The sequence below is a fragment of the Ahaetulla prasina genome, chromosome 2 (assembly GCF_028640845.1).
Source record: "Ahaetulla prasina isolate Xishuangbanna chromosome 2, ASM2864084v1, whole genome shotgun sequence".
Lineage (NCBI taxonomy): Eukaryota > Metazoa > Chordata > Lepidosauria > Squamata > Colubridae > Ahaetulla > Ahaetulla prasina.
In genome coordinates, this window is record NC_080540.1 from 234,361,927 (window position 1) to 234,383,580 (window position 21,654).

At 38.3% G+C, this 21,654-nt stretch overlaps 1 protein-coding gene across 8 annotated transcripts in view; it reads left to right on the forward strand.

The window, feature by feature from the left end:
- LOC131190804 (transducin-like enhancer protein 4) overlaps nucleotides 1-21,654 on the forward strand; it is a 174,700-nt gene that overhangs the window by 89,802 nt on the left and 63,244 nt on the right. For 5 of the 8 annotated variants that reach the window (XM_058168214.1, XM_058168218.1, XM_058168216.1 and 2 more), the window contains 2 exons: nucleotides 5,806-6,010; nucleotides 7,612-7,628. In XM_058168214.1, the coding sequence (XP_058024197.1) occupies nucleotides 5,806-6,010; nucleotides 7,612-7,628 (222 nt within the window). The remainder of the gene's footprint in view (nucleotides 1-5,805; nucleotides 6,011-7,611; nucleotides 7,629-21,654) is intronic. The other 3 variants (XM_058168215.1, XM_058168219.1, XM_058168217.1) reach the window with 1 other exon arrangement.

Here is a 21,654-nt window from a genome sequence, read left to right on the forward strand (position 1 = left end):
GCTCTTTGACCAAACTAGTGATCAAATTATGCCCTTCCTAAAGTAAACGTTTCACTGTTCCTAATGCCAGGCAGTGCTAGCCGGATTATGTCCCTTTTCTGTACTTTTCTAAAAACAACAGACACATTGATTGTGACAAAGGAAAGGGAACTGGATCAACTTAGTTCTCTTATATGTAAATCTCTGACAACTTTTAATCAAGTTAGTATTGGACAGAGAAGCCAGATGGCCCAAACAAGTTTGCAAAGCTGTATCGTAGATGAGAGAAAAATCAGTCATCTAACCACACAACATCTCTTTGGTTGAAGGAAACCCAATCAGGCATTTCTTAGATAATTAACATGTGAGTAAAGGATAAAACAGTCAGACACAGATTTACATCCTCCTTTATTTTCTATATGCTGATGCTGAGCAACTGCAGTGATGAACCTTTCCCATTCATATAGATTTTCCCATATAATTTAAAAAGTAGAAAGCTAGGGTTGTAACTTCCATCTGAAAAGTGAAAAGCAGCCCAGAATTGCAATGTCAGTAGGAGCTACATATTAAAACATTGCCTGGAGGGAGACTAAAAGTATTGTTAGTTAAGTGGTTTTCCCTCCCCACCCCCCCACGAAAGTCATACACAGAAAATGTGTTTGTGTTTTTCCATAGATAAAGTCTGTGTTGTGCAACTTGACCGTTGCATTGTGTTTGAGATTGGGATATGGCTCTTATCTAGAAATACTACCAGCAATAGTCATTTGATGATTTTTTCTTTTAATGCTCCTGAGCTCTGCCAGGAATGATTTTGGGAAAGATGTAATAATTTACTTCTAATATCTGAAGGGGGCGTTGTATTGGAGGCCGTGACCTGTTCTCTGTCATGCCAAAAAGCAAGACACAGAATATTTTTTTCAAATGACAAAAGACCAAAACCAGATTGAATGTTCAGAAGTCTTTTTAGTGATAAGAACATATTGATAGTGGTATCAACTCCTTAACAAGGTAATAGATTTCATCCAATACAGGGAGCCCTCGATTTGCAACCACAATTGAGCCCGAAATCTCTATTGCTAACTGTTAACTGAATGTGGATCCATTTTATGACCTTTCTTGCCACGGTTGTTAAATTAATCACTGCAGCTGTTACGGTTTACGGTTGTAAAGTGAATCTGGCTTCCCCATTGACTGTCAGAAGGTTAATCACATGACCCCAGCACACTGCAGCCGTCAAAAATAAGAGTCAGTTGCCAAGCATCTGAATCTTGATCACGAGACCATGTGAAAAATGGTCATAAGTCACTTTTTTCAGTGCTGATGTAACTTTGAACAGTCACTAAATGAACTGTTGTAAGTCGAGGATGACCTGTATATGCCATCATAGACAGTCATGTATTGGGAATGCCTTACATGGAAAATTCTCTGTACTGAGCTTTGGGGGAGGATGGGGGGGGGTTGCTGGTCTAAATATCCCCATTCAATTTGTGATTGTAAGAATGCATAATTTGTGCTGATAGGATTTTGATTCAGTGTTCCGGATTAAAGTATATCCTCCGTTCTAGTCTTATTTTACCTTGCTGTTTCCATAACTCACTTTCCAGGTTTCCTTATTATTCCGCCTCACCCATCTAATACTCATACTCCTCCCCTCCCTTTGTAGCTGTTTTCATATGCAGCGTGATTTGAATCACAATACCGTTGAGAATATTTTTAATTGGATGTTGCTCCTCTTTTTTCCCAGCAGTGAGGAAAGGATGTACCATACAGCATGTATGTGGGTTGAGATATGAAGTGAGGTCTTTGCGAGATTAATTTGTCAGTTAACACTAAAGTGTCTTTGAGTTGGAAGAGGATGTTAGGACTGTTTGGATAATGGCAGTAAGCTTTCAGGGTCTGTAAGGGGAAAAGCACTAGATTACTCTGGCATGGTGCTGGCTGGAAAATATCCAGTAGAAACCTGAACACTTTCCAGGAAAATTGGCTTCTGAATGTGCTGACTCCAACTAGAGAACATTATCAGCTAATTTGTCCATAGGATACATGTACATTGCTTTTTTTGTTTTTTTAATTCGTTAACTTTTTAGATATGGGCAGAAGGCATCCTGCAAACTTCTGTTATTTCAGATTTCACATTAGGAAATGACAGTGAAATCAATGTTAAAAACTTTTAAAGATTCTTTCCCCCTTCGTATGCTTTTCCTTCAAATAGAACAAATGTCAGCCCGGTTTATCTTTTCTAGTTTTTTGTACCTAGGGATGGAATGAATTGCATGCCATGTGCTGATACTTAGATATTTATGAATGCATTTAGACTCCCTTGTCAAATATGAAAGTTGCATGGAGGGAAAATTGGACATATTTCTTTTAAAATACTTCAAAATATTTATTATTTATTGAAAACATGGTGTAACTGCTCATCTTATATTGAATTTTGGGCGTCTCCCAATGAACAATAAAAAACAACATAATTCATATATCTACTAAAAACATAAGCATTAAAAAACTGGCATGAAAGTTAGGCTTCCAAAATCCCTGTTAAAGCCTCTCATCCAGCTCACCCTATCCTATCACTTGGAGGTAAAGCCAGATCTTAAGTGGTTTCTAGAAGGCTAGGAGGGTAGAGGACTACCAAACTTTAAGGGAAGGGGTATTTCACAGAGCAGGGTCTGTCACAAAAAAGATACACTTCCTGGATCCCATAAGGTAGCAGTGTTTAAGGGAAGGGGCTAGGAACATGCCCTCCCTATCTGGTCCAGTAGGACGAATAGATGCCTTTAGGGCAGTGGTGGGTTTCAAAAATTTTTACTACCAGTTCCGTGGGCGTGGCTTGGTGGGCATGTCATGACTTGGTGGGCGTGGCTTGGTGGGCGTGGCAGGGGAAGGATACTGTAAAATCCCCATTTCCTCCCGATCAGCTGGGACTTGGGAGGCAGAAAATAGATGGGGGCAAGGCCAGTCAGAATTTTTACCAGTTCTCCGAACTACTCAAAATTTTTGCTACCAGTTCTCCAGAACTGGTCCGAATCTGCTGAAACCCACCTCTGCTTTACGGGGAGGTGCCCAGCCTTATGCCACATAGGGGGTTATAGATAATAACCAGCACCTTAAATTTGTACCCAGAGGGAAACTGGGAACTAGTGCAACTCATACAACAGAGATCCATATGGGTAAACCCATCACTTCATACACTGCCTCATTGTGGGCCAGTTGTAGCTCCCATGTAGTCTTCAAGGGCAGCCCCATGTAAACCACATTGCAGTAATCCAAACTGGAATGGCCATCCAGTTTTTTTAAAAGATAAAATGTGCCATGCTTAATGTGCCCTTTGGTTTAAAGGTATTACTTAAAACATTTGATTCCAGAAAATAAAGCCATCAATGATTGTCTTAATTATAAACCATTTACCGTATATACTCGAGTATAAGCCGAGTTTTTCAGCACGTTTTTTGTGCTGAAAAACTTCCCCTCGGCTTATACTCGGGTCTATACGGCTTATACTCGAGTTTTTTTTTTTTAAAGCCCCTCGGCTTATACTCGAGTATATACGGCTTATACTCGAGGTTTTTTTTTTTCTTTTTTTCACATTTTACCGGACGGAAGCCCTGCCGGTGCAGTGAGAGGGCGGGGCGGGGGAGCCGCCAGCCTTCTCAGCTGAGGGAGGGAGGGTTTCCCCAACCGGTAGGTGCCTCATTTCCCACCCTCGGCTTATACTCGAGTCCCCAGTTTACCCCAGTTTTTGGGGTAAAATTGGGGACCTCGGCTTATACTCGGATCGGCTTATATTCGAGTATATACGGTAATTATCTTGTAGAATACACTTATTATCTACAAGAATAACAGAGGGATGGGGGAGGAAGAGTTGAGAGGTTGCTCATGATGGTGATTATGATCAGTCCATCAAAATGGAACGGTGATGAATTATGCGAAGAATAAGGTGAAATTCTTTAGCCAGTAAATGCGGGAAAAACCGCCCTTGGACTGCAATTAGGTAAAGGCTTGGAAAAACCCAATATAATATTTATGCATTATTGACTAGAGCAGAAAAGAGTGGAATATATGGTTCTGCATTGATAGTAGGACAGGATGATTTAATGGAGCAGAAATGCTTAAATTAAATACTTAAATTCATATCTTTGAAATATTGGCCTGGTAATTCTGCTGGTGTTTTAAGATTTAATATTAATTTGAACAGACGCCCGCTGTTGGCTAACTTTAGAAAATTTGGCTTGAATTTATTTCTTTGGCTAAAGCAAACGTTTTCTTTTAAACAAAAACTAAGCTCTGATCAATCTTTCCCAAACTTTAGAATAATATTGGCTTGACAGATTGTAAACCCAATTATGAAGGGTTGTTTTTTTTTTTTAAAAAAAGCTCCAGATAAAAGAAGGGTCCAATTAAATGCCCTTCTTTCCAGTTATGAATTTGAAGGTCAGGGGAAAAAAAAACGAATAGTGGAGAAAATTGGGAGAGTTTTGAAGCAAAGGAGTGGGTGTATTTATTTATTTATTTTAATGTATAGCAAGACAGTTGTTGGCCCTCTCTCCTTTGAAAAAGAGTCTTAAAACCGGAAGGAAGGAAGAAGAGACAGCAAAATGAGACTTCATTTGTTTAAATAGCATGGTTTGGGAAAGCGAAAGCCGATTTTTAAAGTCATCTTGCGAATTATTGTAGGTGCAAGTGTGAAGTGAAAGAGTTCCCTGTTCGGGGAGATTGAGTGTGACATAAACCCTTCCTCCACCCACCTTCCTTCCCTTCCTCCCACCCTCCTCTCCTTCAGCAGCGACATCAACAAACCATCTAGGCCACAATGGTTAGTACAGCAGAGAGCTTGAAGCAGCTTGGGCTGAGGTCAAGCACTCCAATTCTAACCTCTCAAGGGCTTTCTCTATGTGTTGCCAGTGTACTGGTAAAAATGACTTTAAACTCTTGTCAACGCAGCTACTGGTGCATGCATCGCAGTCCCACTCAAATAAACCTGTCACAACACAGAGTCAGCAGCTAGAGAAGAGTACAAGGGCAGGCCTCTAGCTTTTCATTCGAGCATCACTAAACGTGCACAGAGTGCCCAATTATTTCAGCATTATTGAGCAAGCCTACAGGAGGACCCAAGCCTTGCTACATTAGATTTTCTTTAGTAATTTGCTCAAGTACCGCTGAGGACACTTAAAGGACTTTAAACGGTGGCTGCAACCAGTTTCCTTTTCTGGATTGTTAATTCAGGTTTCCTTTTTTTCAAATTAACTCTTGCTGCATGCTGGGTGGCTGCTTGGGGAGAGCAGCTTTAATGCTTGCTTTCTCAATTTTCAGCTTTCCTTTCCTCAATAAATAAATAAATAAATTAAAAGCAAAACTTAATGGCTGCCTTTGATAGTCAACTTGTGCATTTTGATTAGACTTTTGGTGTCCTTACGAGACTGCTCCTGGAGGAATAAGATTGAAAGAGTTTCACTTGAAATGGCAAGGTGTTATTTTCCTTTTGAATATAACCCACGAAAAATAATTCCATAGGGCGAATAACGTTGCAACGTCTCCCCCTAATCATGACTTGAGCCAGAGTTACTGTTTAAGGCAGGCGTTCAGAGGTAATGCGTTGCATTAAGCTTTGGTTATAAGCATCGGTCACATCCATTCTTTATGCTCACGTACACCGTGTTTCTGCCCTTTTTGTTTCTTCAAGGGTTGGAATAATTTGTAGCAAATCAGGATCATTGATTAGTTGACAGACCTTGAAGACACAGGAGTCCAGGACCTGCACATAGTTAGCTACGCTGAAAGTTTCTGTTCCTTGGAACAAATGCAATAACTCTTTTTAATTTTTCACAGCAGCAGCAACTCCAGGCCCAACATTTATCACATGGACATGGCCTTCCAGTGCCTCTCACGCCACATCCTTCCGGATTGCAGCCACCCACCATTCCACCCATTGGCAGCAGTGCGGGCCTCCTAGCCTTGTCAAGTGCCCTTGGAGGGCAGTCTCACCTTCCAATCAAAGATGAAAAGAAGCATCACGATAGTGATCACCAAAGAGGTAAGGCTTGTTTTCTAGGTTTCAGCTTTCAGAGAAAGTTGCTTCAGAGGTTAAAAGGTACAAGGTCCTTGCCAAGTTCCTTGAGATTTCTTTTTCACTTCGTACCCTTGTCTTTACTTCTGCTGTAACGTTCTAGTGCAGTCCTGCTGTCCGTCTGAGTTGGGAAAAATGGGAGCTATAGCTCAAGTTAGCCAAAAGAATCTGGATTTGGAAATGGCATTCTGTTTCCCTGAAAATAAGACCCAACTGGAAAATAAGTCCTAGCATGATTTTTCAGGATGCCCATAATATAAGACCTACCCCCAAAATAAGCCCCAGTTAAGATTGTCAGCCAGATAGGTGCATAGTTCCCCAGAATAAGACCTAACCAGAAAATAAGCTCTAATGTGTCTTTTGGAGCAAAAATTAATATAAGACCCAGTCTTATTTTCGGGGAAACATGGTAGTTCTCCATTTGTCTATTTTAGACTCTAGGTTTTGGCCTATTTAATGGAGAAAAGTTAAGGGTTCATTCTTGATTCTTCTAAAGCTTGGTTGGTCTGTAAGTGGAACTGAAGAGAAAGTGGCATTCTTCTTTCTCATTTTTTGTTCACAGTGTTTAGGACCATAAAAGAAAATGAAAGAGCTAATAATTCTTTAAGATTCCATGATATTGAAAATCCCTGATCTTATCCATTGAAGGGGGATTCTCTCTGACTTTGGATTCTTCTCTACAAATGTCCAGCCTGTTTTAATAGCGGGAAACAATCTGAAATCATAATCATGTTTCCAACATCAAACAGGGTTCTCCAAAGAATCTTGGGACAGTCACTTTGGCTCATAAGATGTCCCATTCAGCTTCATACAAAGTCTCTATAAGCTGCTATGGCATCTTTTGAAACCAACTTCATTTTGCAAGGACCGATTTGGGTCAGCCTTATTTGAACAATTCTTATTCTTCTTCCACAGGAGATAGTGGCCAATGACTGCCAGTTATTATGTTTATGTGTGCAATAGGGTTAGTTAATATACAGTAACAATGGCTAGAAAAAACTGTGAATTGTCTAAATGAAGAAGAAGCCACTTTTAGTTCCATGACAATGGAATAACGTAGGAGGAGAAAGATACCAGGAAAATGTGATCATAAATAAACCAATGAATCTCAGTGTGTGTAATTAAATAACTGTGACATTTTGGTGTTTTATAATACATTGGTGCCAATTTGAAAGGATAGTGTTATTAAACATTAAAGATTGAGGAGCCTTATGTGCTAAGAAATAAGGAGCAAATGCAGAAGTAAGCATGCAACTGATTTACAGTTCTCTGAAAAAGATGCTCAGCCCTATGTAATTTTGTGCTACTGCTATAGCATCTTTCAAAGGCTCTTGATTGACCAGTTATGGTTAATGGAATCAACTTTAAAACATTGGTTGTGCACACTTAATAATTAACTTTATTAAGGTAAAAGGTAATATCTTTGCCATTTATCTTTTAATGGAGACTTAAGGTTGTGGTATGTATTTGGAGATAGAAGAAATATACAGTCTTGTGTCAAATATCTTATATTTCTGTCTCGTTCCTTCTCTCATTTGCTCATGCTGCTGCTGCTGTTCTGCTTGAAGACAGAGACTCCATAAAGGTAAGATTCTATTTCACAGATGGAAGGAGTGGGCTAAAAGAATTGCAGTGCTTTTATAACAATTGAACTAAAGCATAGGAAAAGTTATTATGGTAACTAGATGGTGATATCCATATTGATTAGTCTTGGGTAGACAATTTTAAAGCACTACATACAAGTGAAAATTCATTGCTGGACTCTGTGAGTTTGTTATGTACCCTATCATCAGAAGGGTTTTCCATTGTCAGTTGGCACGGAGATGCTTCTATTTTTGTCCTGATATATAGAAATCCCTTCCACTGGGAAAGGGCTGTAGCACATCTACTTTGAAGAACCTCTATGAAGATGTATTGTTATCACCTGAGGAGAACATTTTCAAGCCTTGTGTAGACAGGGGAGAAAAGTGGCCTCATTCTGCATCAGCATCTGAAGGCAGACTGGCTTATCTCCCACACTTGCATTCCTTTCATTCATGAAAATCCCTCTAGACTGGACAGTTGTAAATATTAATGTAAGATATATATATATGTGTGTGTGTGTGTGTGTAAGTATGTATGTGTGTGTGTGTGTGTGTATATATATATATATATTTGTTTTCTGAGGTTTTCACGGGTGTTTGTATATAGGTCTTTGGTTGTTCGGGTTTTCTCCCGCGTAAAATTGGAAATGTCTTGGCGACGTTTCGACGAAGTCTCATTCGTCATCTTCAGGCTTCAGCTTCGTGCTTCTGGGAGCAATGTGTGATCGCCCAGAAGCACGAAGCTTGAAGCCTGAAAATGACGAATGAGACTTCATCGAAACGTCACCAAGACACTTCCAATTTTACGCAGGAGAAAACCCAAATAACCAAAGACCTACATACAAACACCCGCAAAAACCTCAGAAAATATATATATTTTCTTGTTTGTTGGCTAATTCTTGAAAATACAATCTGCTGTTGTCAGAAACTTACTGGGGAATAAAGCAGGAGAGAAAGATCCTTCAGGGACATGTTTTGTGTTCCATGGCAGGAAAGATTCATATCAGAGTCTTCCTGCCTATCAATCTCCAAGGAGTTCTTATTTCTAGCGTATGTCTCCACAAGGGCTGCAATGGCAGAGAATAAATACATCATGGGCATGACTTTTATCTGTTAAATGGCTTAAGTCCCATACTATGAACCCTATAATGCATATTTCAGTGGGGTTAGCATTGGCATCTGGAAGATTATTTATATTTCAACAGGCCTGTACAAAACACTGCCTTTCAGAATTTTTAGTCAGAAAAGCATCCTAGATCTGGCACTAATCTATTGCTAAGCAGGGACATCTCAGCTTGTATATGATGTAAAGCAGAGTATTAAAGTCCTTTTAATTGTTCTGAAGTCTGTGGATTTTTAAAACAATGTTTCTGCCAACTAGTTTCAATAGCAACTAATATGAAAATATAAATACTAAGACAATTTCATTAATCAAAGAACAAAAAAGACTGCAACAAATAAAAATCTGCCCAAAGCACAGTAAAATTACTTAAGCCAGAAAATAAATTAAAAATCTTTATTTTCTAAACAAAACCAATGAACCCGCCAACTCCTGTGGCATAAGGACATCAGAAAAAGCTTTGGCAGAGCATAAAATGAATTAATTTCATGCCATCAACATTTTATGCCATCAATGTTTGAGAGCAGACTGCACATCCAGAATGGATTCTACATTTCCTTTTGGTTTTTTTGAAGGATATCCATAGATGGGAAAATGCCAATCTCGCCTCCATTGGTAACAGAACCCATATAGGTTGTAGCATTGAAAGCCCAATACTATCTTTGTTTGTTTTAATATTTATATTCTGCCTATTCTGGGCAAAGCTCAAGGCCTGGCTGAACATTAAAAAAAAAAAAAAAGTAAGGGCAAACAGCAGAGAACTGAAAGTTACAACAATACTTCAAGTGTGGATGTAGTGTCTCTTCTCTTGAGTTAATTATTTGGCTGTTAATTAAGTTCCAAGCATTTTTTCTAAGGCAGCTATTATTTAATTTGGACATAATCAAGATATGTATCGCAGTGACTAGGCCAACGTTCCAAAGAAGACACATTGTTGGCAAACAAATCTTAGATGGTAAAGGTTTTTAGTTGCCTAAAAATAATTGATAGTTAGATTGAGCAAGAAAAAGGTATGGGGAAAAGCATCGTGTGGGGTGGGGTGGAGGGAGGATGGAAGAAGAAAATTCTGGTTTCCATCACAAATACTTCAAACTTTCTCTAATCATATTGTTTGTCATACTTCTCAGTCTGTATTTGTCAAGCACAAAGAATCTTACATTAAGTTGCAGTTTATTATCAAGCCTATATGCAGGAATCTAGTCAAATAAAGTTCAGTACTAACTTGGCACCAGATAAAGGTCAACGGAATTCAAGAGGGGTTGTATTTAGGACATTTGTGGGATTGTAACATCTCTAGGCTGATGGCTTATTTAACTCTGCCCCCCTCCGCTCTTCTACCAAAATATTACATTAAAAAAGCCAGTTCTGCACGTTAGAACAGATATTAATCAAGTACCTGATTATTTTATTGTATATACCTGATGCAGGTAGTCCTCAACTTATGATCACAATGGAGCCCAACATTTCTGTTGTTAAGTGAGACATTTGTTAAGTGAGTTTTGGCCAAGTGTGAAATCTAAAAATTTTCCCTACTGATTTTGTGGGCATGGCTTAATTGGTGGGCGTGGCTTGGTCAGATGACTGGGTGGGTATGGTCAATAACAATAAATAATCAAAATAATAAACAATGTATACAAAACAATAAGAGGTACCAAAAACCAATTTTCACACTTTACACACACACACAACATAACACAGCTGACTCACACACAATGTAAAAGCAGCTGCACTTCACCCAAAATGGCCCCCGCAACAAGCAGGAACCTCACACAGCCACAAAAAGCTCAAAAACCAACTTTCACACTTTACATACACACAACACAATACAACTGACTCTCTCTCTCTCTCTCTCTCACACACACACACACACACAAAATGCCACATACAGCTTTGTGAGCTTTTGTATGTTTGTGTCGTTAGAGTGAAACACTACAGAAACACACCAAATATCAGAAAGCTGCACAAATATTTTATTATTTTATTTATATTTTTTAGATCAGGGGTCTCCAACCTTAGTAACTTTAAGGTTTGTGGACTTCAACTCCCAGAGTTCCTCAGCCAGCAAAGGCAGGATTGAGTTACTCACCGAGGAGATGAATTTCAGACAGGCAGGCAGATTCACTTGCTAGCTGATGCAACTGATTGCAAGGCTTAGCGAGTCCGAAAGGAGCACCAATTAGGCAAGTGGGGATGGGCAATTGGGTGGGCGTAGGCGGTGGCTGTTGTAAGAGGTTGTAAAAAATGATTTTAAAAGCCTGTGATGATCATGCAACTCAGCTGGGATCGCCAGAGGAAAAAAAGATTTTAAAAGAATCCTCTGATGATCCCAGCTGAAGTTGCCTGATTGCCAGAACTTCTTAAAAGGATTGTTTTAACAACCTCTTCAACCGAAGAGCTTGTAGAAAACATGTCTTTTAAAGGTTCTGGTGATCAGGCAACCCAGCTGGGATCGCCAGAGGAACCTTTTAAAAGGTTTTTTTTTTTACAACCTCTTCGGCTGAAGAGGTTGTTTAAAAAAAGAGTTTAAAGGGTTCTGAAGATTCCAGCTGAGCCGTGCGATCATCAAAGGCTTTTTTTTTTTTTACTTTTAAAAGCATTTTTTCAGCTAAAGAAAGAATGCTTTTAAAAATAAAAAAACCCAAAACTCTGCCCCCCAGGGGCAGGGGGCGGGGCCAGGGATTTTTGCTACCGGTTCTCCGAACCACCCGCCGCCATCGCTACCGGATCAAGTGATCCAGTCCGAACCGGGAGCATTTCACCCCTGGTTTTGGCCCATTTTACAACCTGTCTTGACACAGTTGTTAAGCGAATCATTGCATTTGTTAAGTCAGCAACATGGCTTCCCCATTGATTTCACTGGTCAGAAGGTCGCAAAAGCTGATCACATGATCCCAGAACACTACAACTGTATGAACAGCTGTCAAGCCTCTGACTTGTGACCATGGAAATGCTGCAATGGTCATAAGTGTGAAAAACTGTCATAAGTCATTTTTTTTTCAATGCTGTTGTAACTTTGAATGGTCACTAAATGAATGGTTGTAAGTCAAAGACTATCTGTACATAGTATAAACCACTGATGTTGTACTTTGAGTTGATCATGGAATTATGAGTGTATTTTACAGATGTGGGAAATAGATTTACGTTAACCAGATGACGAGAAATGAGATCCCTAAAAGCTGTTCCATGGAGGTTTCATGGTTTCATTTTTTACCAGTTCTTGGTCTCTCTTTTTTTTTAATATGATGACAAAGGTCTGAAGCTTGATCCCCAAGTCAATCCTCTGCTGGTTTTGTTGGCTATTTTGTTATGTTATAACAGAGTAGAATTGACCTTGTTCTTGTCAACTTCACAGTTTACCTCAGGGTTCCTAATAGCTACAAACTGAGAGGAACTGTCAGTTTTCAATCCGCAACAATTTTCAGTATGTGTAGCAGTGGCAGATTAAAAAGAGAGAAGGGGGAAGGGAGGGAGGGAGGGAGGGTGGGAGGGAGAGAGAGAGAGAGAGAGAGAGAAAGAAAGAAAGAAAGAAAAGAAACTTAACCTCACACAAACATACAGGTAGTCCTTGAGTTATTGAGCCCAAAATTTATGTTGCAAAGTGAAACATTAGTTAAGTTAGTTTGCCCCATTTTATGAACTTTTTTTGCCACTATTGTTAAGTGAATCACTTGCAGTTGATAAGTTAGTAACCTGATTGTTAAATGAATCTGAGTTTGCTTGTCAATAGATTGCAAGAGGCAATCACATGTCCCCGTGACACAACTACGGTCGACTTTTCTTGTCACAGTTTACGACTTTTCAGTTCCAAATTGGCTGCAGCTCCTTAGTGGGCCGAGGCTCGGGGGGGGGGGGCGGAGACCCCTGATGTAAAGAATAAATCTTATCAACTGTCCCCTTTTGTGGTGACATATACTGAGTGCATCCAGAAAATCCTCACTTTCCTTTGATGTCTGAAGGTAGGATTGAGGTAGCAAGTCTGAAGACTTTCATTGTTGTGAAGTTTCACTCTAGAACTCCGCCCCAGTATGTATGGCCAGGTTGTCTGCTTTTTGATCTTTAGAAAGGTGTTGGATTAGTGAACTAATGTGCTATTACTGCTTTTGCTATGTTTTTGTTAATGTTTCATATTTGTTGTGTGCCAAATTTATTTTACTATGTATTAGAAGATTAAAATCTGCCATTTTTTTAGTTGCTTCAGATGGGGGTGTATAAATACTTAATGAATTGCTTAATGAGTGCTGAATACACTTCAGTTTTCTTTGAATGTTCAACCTTCTAATTCCAATTAATATTATGTCTTCAATATAAACATTGACACCACCTACATCTTGTTACTAATCAAGAAACTGCATCTTTCAGCCATTCATCCTTTTTTTCTGGTTACCCAGAAATGCCAAACCAGTAGTTGTCAGGCAACTACCAGGCGGCTAATCATATACAACTGAACAACTGCTTTTTATTGTACTTTTAAAGGGTGGTCCTCGACTTACAACCATAATTGAGGCCAAATTTTCTGTTGCTAAGCAAGACAGATGTTAAGTAAATTTTGCCCCATTTTACGATCTTTCTTGCCACAGTTGTTAAGTGAATCATTGCAGCTGTTAACTTCGTAGCATGGTTGTTAAGTGAATTTGGTTTCCCCATTGACTTTACTCGTCAGAAGGTTGCAAAAGGTGATCACATGACTCTGGGATATAAGCCGTCATAAATACCTGCCAGTTGCCTAGTGTCCAAATTTTGATCATGCGACAACGAGGTTGCTACAGTGGTCATAAATGTGAAAAACAGTCAAGTCACTTTTTTTCAGTGTCATTGTAACTTTGTGTGGTCACTAAATGAATGGTTGTAAGTCAAGGTTTACTGCTATTGGATCACAAGAGACTGTAGCTATTTCCATGCAAGGCTCTTTGATTAAAATAGCAAACTTTGTACAGTAAATTCTTTAAAAGCTAAATATTATGTACTACTATGCTCAGCGGGTTATTTGTTTCATTTTTTCCAGTGTAGGAACACTGAGAATTTATGGTTACATATACTTTTGAAATTAAACCTGAAAAAGGCATATTAATAAATTACTGAGTGAGTTGTGAGTGTGTATAAATTCTCTTCCTTGCTGGCCAGCAATGCTCAAAAAGTCAAGAAAGGGCAATGGAAATGAACCAATGAGGTGTGTCATTGTTTGGTAGATGAGACTAATTCACCTGCCATTATTTAGGTTCCTCCTTTCTAAACCATTAGGTGGGCATCCAGTGTGACAGCCTACAAAGTACAACTCTTTTTCCCCTGATTTATTAGATGATGAGAGCTATAAATAAATGTTTGTCTTGTACAGCCATCAAGTAGCAAAGTTGGATTGTCTCTGCATCCAGGGCTTGTTGCCAGCTTTGCAAGGTGAAATAGTTTGCTAATTTCTTTAAATGTTATCCATAATACCCAGAGTAGCAGTTAGTTGCTTGTTCTATTGATCTGTTCTCTCTTAAGTGGCTCCTGGTTAAGAAAGGCTTTTTATGATTGTCTGCTATGTGACTTGAGATGGTTTTTATTGGCCAGAACGTGCCAGTTGCCAGCAGCTGGAGACTGTGTGCTTGTATGAAATAATTTATTCATGCAAGATAATGCTCCTTAACATTTAACAGGTAATGAACGTGACATAAATTTCCTGCTTGCTTTTAATTTTCCCTTTCCTCTTCTAATGTGCAAACAGGCAGCTCTGGTGCTCTAAATAATAAGTAATTTTTGGCCATCTGTCAAAAGGAAATTTCAATACAAATTTAAATTAATGGTGCCTGAAATTTTTTATAGCTTCTCTAAAAGCCTCTAATGTGCAGAAAATTCTGAATCTGCTGGTAGTAATTAGTGTACCATGTAATGAGGATGTGGGCAACATTATGCAGCCCCAGTGTAACATTTTGATATGGTAGCAAAAGTTTGATTTATACAAGGTTGTGGCTGGGTTTAATTGTGAGAGACGCTTTCAAGTGTTTTCTTGAAGATACAGATTATTAAGCAGGGCAGATTTTAGAACAGCTCATAAAATGTAAATTTAGGTGTTGCTGTAAGAGTGAAATAATTAAGGTAAGCGACTCACTGGTATGCAAAGGAGAGAAACCTGTCCAATTATATTTATGTTCTAATATTTTTGGAAGCGTGCTATTGCCCCCATCACATAGTTGCCAACTTTGTCATTCATTCCTTCCCTTTTATATCATTATTACACTATTACTAAGTCCTATCTCCCCCCCCAAAAAAATTCTCCCCAAAATAAAGGATTTGTGAAGCAGCAAAAGAACTAAATATTTATTATTACATATTTCATTTATGAGTTGCTATGTAACTGAAACTATTTAGGCAATATATGCAATAAAATTCATGAAGAGGTATCCTTAAGCTAGAATGCAAACTCTTAAAGAAAAGTAGGATGTTAATTATTCATACTAAAAAATGGATACAGAATTTTTTCTGACCGTTTTAAAAAGAAAAGGGTTAAAGATGTCATAAATCTTAAACTGATATCTATAGCATAGTCCAGATAAACTAGAATGATCCTTACATATCTTTTTTATTTTATTTTACTCACTGTAAATCTGAGTTTCTATCAATAAGGTAGCTAATGAAATGAGTAATGTGAGTTTCAGAAAGTAATGGGACATAGTGAAATTAGTTCCAAATGAATATGCAGAGAATAGCATGGCTCTTGGTTCCTGTCCATGCTTGTTCTTTTTGCATTAAGCATGTACTGCTAGGCTGTTTTTGAAACCTTGTGGCTCCTTACTCTTACTGTCCTCAGCACTTGTGAATTGACTATCAATGGAGAAACTCTCAGTTTCTGAGCTCCAGGAAAGCCATGGGAAACAATACAATACCCTTGCTAGCTTGCCTGTCTATACACTTAAACCTCTGGTGTTTTTTATTCTTGAAAAAGCAATGTGATCTAAATACTGGCATTTTCTTAACATACAGAATAACAGAGTTGGAAGGGACCTTGGTGGTCTTCTAGTCCAGCCCCTGCTCAAGCAAGAGACCCTGTATTATCCTGGACAAATAGCTATCCAGTCTCTCCAGTGATGGAACACCTATAACTTTTGGAGATGTCATTCTACTGATTAAGTGCTGTTAAGCCGTTATGCAGTGATGAATGTTGAGCTTGAGAGAGATCTATACAGGGGATAAAGAATGTTGGTGATGAGAGATTTGGAGGAAATTAGGTATGTGTATGGTCACTAAACTCTCAAAAGCTCTTCCCAGGGGTGGGGAAACATATTTGTTTCAAGAAGGCCACCAGCAGGAGACAACACATTTGCTGCACTCAGTTTCTGCTTCCTTAAAGCCGTCTTAGTTCAAATACATATTTTTTCCATGACCCTACAGCTACTATGAAACTTTTTAAAGAAATCAACTACTAACTGCTGCAGGATGCTAAGCTCACAATGGTTTTGAATATCGGAAAGGCCTTTTCTACAATAATAAGCTGCAAATATTTTGCTAGGCAAGATTTTTTTTTTATTCCATGCCATGCTACAACCATTGACCATTAGATGGAACATCTAATTAGATCCCATCCTGTCTTTGAAACCTCAATGGTTATTTTGTATGGTGGAGGTTTTTGTAAAATATTCAATAGTATTAATGGAAGAGGCGCCAGTTAAATTTGCATTTTCTAAACAAGTTGCAGTGTGACTCTGGTCAAATTATGAGGATTTGGCCACCAATGAACTTAGCTGTTGGAAGTAGAAGAAACACACTGCTGTCAGGCCTATTATATCAGTTAGTGGTGAAATTGTTGCATGCATAATTGGGCAATGGGAGTCTACAGTTGTAGTAGATATCAATGTGTACGTAGAGAGAACTGTCATGTGTGTGAGTAACATAGTACACCATGGTTGCAAGAAGAAGAGGCTACTTGGATGGAGAAAAATTGTGGGGATCAAATCTTATCTATGCTCCAATGAACTGCAGCAACCTTGATGGGTGAAGGGAAGATTTGCAAAGGTTGTCTCACAGACCCATTCCTGATATTGTAAAATATTATGGGAGATTTTGTAGCAAGGCACTTGGGGATAGAGCAACTGAAATCCATTCATCTACGAATGCCTTTTGTCTTATTTGTCTTTCAGACAGAAATAAGAAACTGTAGCCATATATTTTGTGAGGACTTGTGATGCTGTTGAGAGACTGAACAAGGTGACATAAAATAGTCTGGGCCTACTATAAATCTAATCTATTTCTTGTGATGCAGCTGAATGAAAATAGTGCCTTGAATTCTGTAGAGATGCACTAGTTTCCATAGCAGAGCAGAGGCGAAATACCATTTAACAATTTGAAATACAGATGTATTTGTTTTTAATTAAAAAAAAAAAGCTAAAATGGCCCAAACCCTGCTATTTTTCTTTGTATGGAGAAATAGTGGGAATTGAATCTGGTCTCACAGGACTCGTAGGGATTAGCTCCGTTGGTCCCCTGCTCAACATAGCTGAATCTCTTGAAGTAGTAGTTCTGATGATTAGATCAGAAAAACAAGAGTGCTGGAAAAATTGTGCTGTGTAATTAGAAGAGATTATTTTAAGAGCCCAGGAGTCTGGGTGATTGTCTTGCTCTCTGTTTAGAAATATGGCAGATGGTCAGAAACCACAAAACGAAGAACCCCACAATTTATCAGGCAGGCTACTATTTACTCCAACTCCAAGGATGACATGAATTTAGGACTGATTTTCCAGGAGAGTATTTTGCAAAGAGACCCAGGGTGAATTACCTTTTCATTTAGAAAGAAGTATTAGTTCTAATATTGGAAAAGGAGAGGCTGGTCCTTACCTGCAAAATAATTAGAGTTTATTTTTATTTCAATTTATTCTGATCTCACAGTACAACACGTTGTTTGGCACTAATTGATACCTGCCTTGGGGCATATAGACTGTGGGGAATGTTACAGGTGCTCTAATATCTGTAATGTAATTGTTTGTGAACCAGATGAATGAATATCTATGGGGCTCAGCCAATTCTCTGATGATGAAACTTGAGTGGACTGATGATGTGATTGGGTGAGACAAGCTCGCTTGTTCAGCATCACATCTACTAAGCACCGAAGTGTAACAAATATTAATTAGCAAAGCTTTCGTTTTTATATTAGTTTGTCTTAAATGACTAACACTGCATTTTTCTTCAAAATGTATTTTCCTGTTGACTTAATATCCTATGCATATGTATGCATACAGAGACATATATGTATGTATTTAAATTGCAATTTAATTTACAGCCTGGTAAATTGACCTTTCTACCCCCACCTGTTTTGTGTTTTTTTACATGTGTTTCTTGTGGTGTTTGTTATATATTGATGCTGTTTTATGCATATTAAGTAAGCGTGGAATGTTTATTTAAGGCTAATAACATATAATTAGAATGACTTATTTTACTATATACTTACGCAATTAATTATTTAGAATAGGGACATTGGAGCCTAGAGTACAAATGTTCTAGTTATCCAGAAGGCAAACATCTTAAAAAGCCTTAAGTTCCAATATTGAATAGACCCGTCAAATACATTCACCAGGAACAGAATGTGATATTGGCTATGAGGGACTGAAATGTGAGTAAATTTGTTTCTGGGCTTCCAGTACTTCCAACTGTTATTTTTTCATACATCATGGTAAACCACAGTACAATGTTTTGGTTTGGATTTGTATGTTGTGTGAATCTAGCCCACTTTATTTTCTATGCCATAGTTTGTGGCCTAGGTTTATGCTTGAATCTGGCTATTTTTGGCTTATTCGTACACTATGATTAAGCAAACTATAGCTTATGTTGATGTATGAACCCAGTCTGAATGTGGGTTCTCATTACTGAATAATCCTCTCCACAGAAATGTAGTGAAGAGGACAGTAGGTCTACTGTGACTGACATAACTTTCCATTTGTGGGAAATCCTTCTTGTGTAATGTAAGAATCAGTTAATCATGTGAATCCACATCTATATACTAAGTGGAATTAAGATGAGCATAAGATGTGATTTATTGAGTAAAACAGTTGTTTTAAAAATGGGTAAGCTGTTGCCCGGTTCAAAGTTTTCTACCTCCAAATATTTTATTTCTAAGAAAAAAGGGAAAAGAAACTACTGAACTGTGTCTTGAGATTACCCAAACTGCTTTTATGTTGTAATATTGAAAAGTGCTGCATCTTATTCAAACATAAAAAAGTTTATGAAAAGAGAATAGTTATATTCCAATGCAAATGCAGTAAAAATAATTTTTATTCTGGCCCAAGAAAATACCGGGAGGTGTTATTGTTTGGCAATTTTTTTCTCTTTCATATATTAATTTTATATAATTAATCTGTAAGTCCCTTTTGAGTCAATCTTGATTACTCATGATATTGTGGAAATGTAAAGTAAATTTATCAGCAAATATTCAGAACTTGTTTGCTCTCGTGTTTTTCTGTGCTATGATTTCAAGGAGCCTGGGCAGTTGCTTGGACTGTACTTACATCACAATTGAGTATTGCTTGTTCTAGTTCAATATCATTGACAGTGATTGATTGTTCTAGTTCAATATCATTGACAGTGATGGGACACATCTCTCCAGAGTTTTACACAGGAATGTTTCCCATCTTTTCCTGGAGGGACTTACGTTGAGTCTGGGAACTTGTACATATAAAACATATGTGCTACCATTGAACCATAAGGCCTTTTCCTTTAAAGATCTCTGCTGTTTACTTTCAGCACACTAATATGCTATATTATGGGGAACTAGAAATTTATGATTTATTTTTTTTTACATTTATACCCCGCCCTTCTCCGAAGACTCAGGGCGGCTTACAATGTATAAGGCAATAGTCTCAGTCTATTTGTATATTTTTTTACAAAGTCAACTTATTGCCCCCCCAACAATCTGGGTCCTCATTTTACCTACCTTATAAAGGGTGGAAGGCTGAGTCAACCTTGGGCCGGGCTCGAACCTGCAATAATTGCAGGCTCTGTGTTCTAATAACAGGCTTCTCTACTGCCTGAGCTATCCCGGTTGATAGGCTGGTTTTATTTCTAGGAGTGAACAGGGACTTGCTCACTATCCATGATATTAAAATATTGAATTTTTATTAAAAGGAGGACCTGTGGCTGCTATCCATCAACATTACTCTTTTGTACTGCTAGAAGACAATATTTGTAGCTCATGGTTGAACTTTGGGGTCCGTGATGCTCTCTGTGTTTGATGGTTTCCTTGCAGAGATTTCATTACCAAACTGGGGAACATCATCAGTTCTGATGATGTTTCCTAGTTTGTTAATGAAACATCTTCAAGAAAACCACCAAACTCAAAGAGCACCAATGACCACATTGTTATTTTGAGTGTTCCTGCAGGGAATTCTACTAGGGGCTGTCACATTTAGTAAGGCCATGTCTTACTAAAGACATGGCCTTACTAAATGTAATGAATGTTTCAATACAGTGAAAAGATACGCTTTCCCCCATATATGTAAATATCTGTTAAGATCACAGGAAGTAGAATTCTTTGTTTTGTGAATGGTAGATTCAGAAAAGTCATTTTAACTTTTGCAATTCCAAAAAACCAAAGTATCCCTAATTAATTCAACGAGCGTTAAAAATAGTGGAAGAAAATAGTGGGCTCTAAATGTTTGCCATTTGGAAAAATCTGATAAGAAGGAATTAAATTATTTCCTCTTCAGTTTTTCATGCCTAATTCTTTTAATTAGGCTAAACAAACAGATCTTGGGTGACCCATTGCTTCTGGCAATTTTTGAAGTACTATATTTTCCTAAGCAACATTTGGCCTTTTGAAGAACAAAATAAAAATGGAAATGCTAATGGATTTTTTTTTCCAGCCAACTAAAGGGAAGAAAATAAAAATGTCACCATGGTAACAAAGCTGCTTTCTAGATGGCTTCCTAAGATATGCCTGAACTAGAAGCAGATGTCTGATTTAAGAATCTTGCCTCCTTCAATGTAAACAAATAACTTCTAGGCAGGTGTTGGAAATAATATGGAAATCCTATTAAGGGGCCCAGAGTTCCTGTCAGTCAGGAAACCCCTGGCCACAAAAGAGCTGGTTGTTTGAAAAGAGGCAGAGTAAATTCTCATTAGGCTTTAGCTTTCCCAGGAAATGATTGTCTTTGCATGTTATTTCTCCTGTGAATCTATTGATCCATTCTGCTAGCCCTTTTTTCTCCCCTTCCCCCCTCCCTCTCCTTTGGGGGGGGATTAACACTTGATAGGGGCTGCTGCTCCAAGATTTGTGACATTTGTGATTTTAACCCTTAGCCTCTTCAAGGAAGATGGGAAAAGACCCTAACAAAACCTCTTTAGTCCTAAGCCCTTGCTTGTCTGTTGAGTGTGAAAAAACAAATTAAGGTGGGGGGGGGGTGGGGGGAAGGGATGGGAAGATTCTAGATAAAAGCCACTGCATTAGGGTATTGGTGGGGGAAGAGAGACCCTGTACACTTTTCAAACAACTGCTTAAAGTTCAATATCATCGATATCAAATGTTTCTGGCAACTGGAGAGTTTGAAATCACTTGCAGGAGGACAGCTCGGATTAGATTAATTTAAAAAGCAATTTAAATGAATGAAGGCTCCCCCTCCCCCCCTTTTTTTTTAAAAAAAAAATAGGGCAAGGAGCAATTGACCGCCATTCAAATTTATTTTATCATGGACTTATCTAAATTTATCTTTAGGAAATAATGTCGACATATCTTAGATTTGGTAACTGACTATCTTTCCCACCCTATTTATGAATATGTTGACTGGTGTGTGTGTGTGTACACATCTGCGCACCATGGCTGTGCATAGCAATGTGCTTAATAATACTCTGAGGGTTAAATGTGGATAAACACAAAACAAGGCTCTGAAAAGCCTTGCTATTATCATGCAGCATTTCTTGGCCTATAGTCCCTGAGACGCACTTCATAA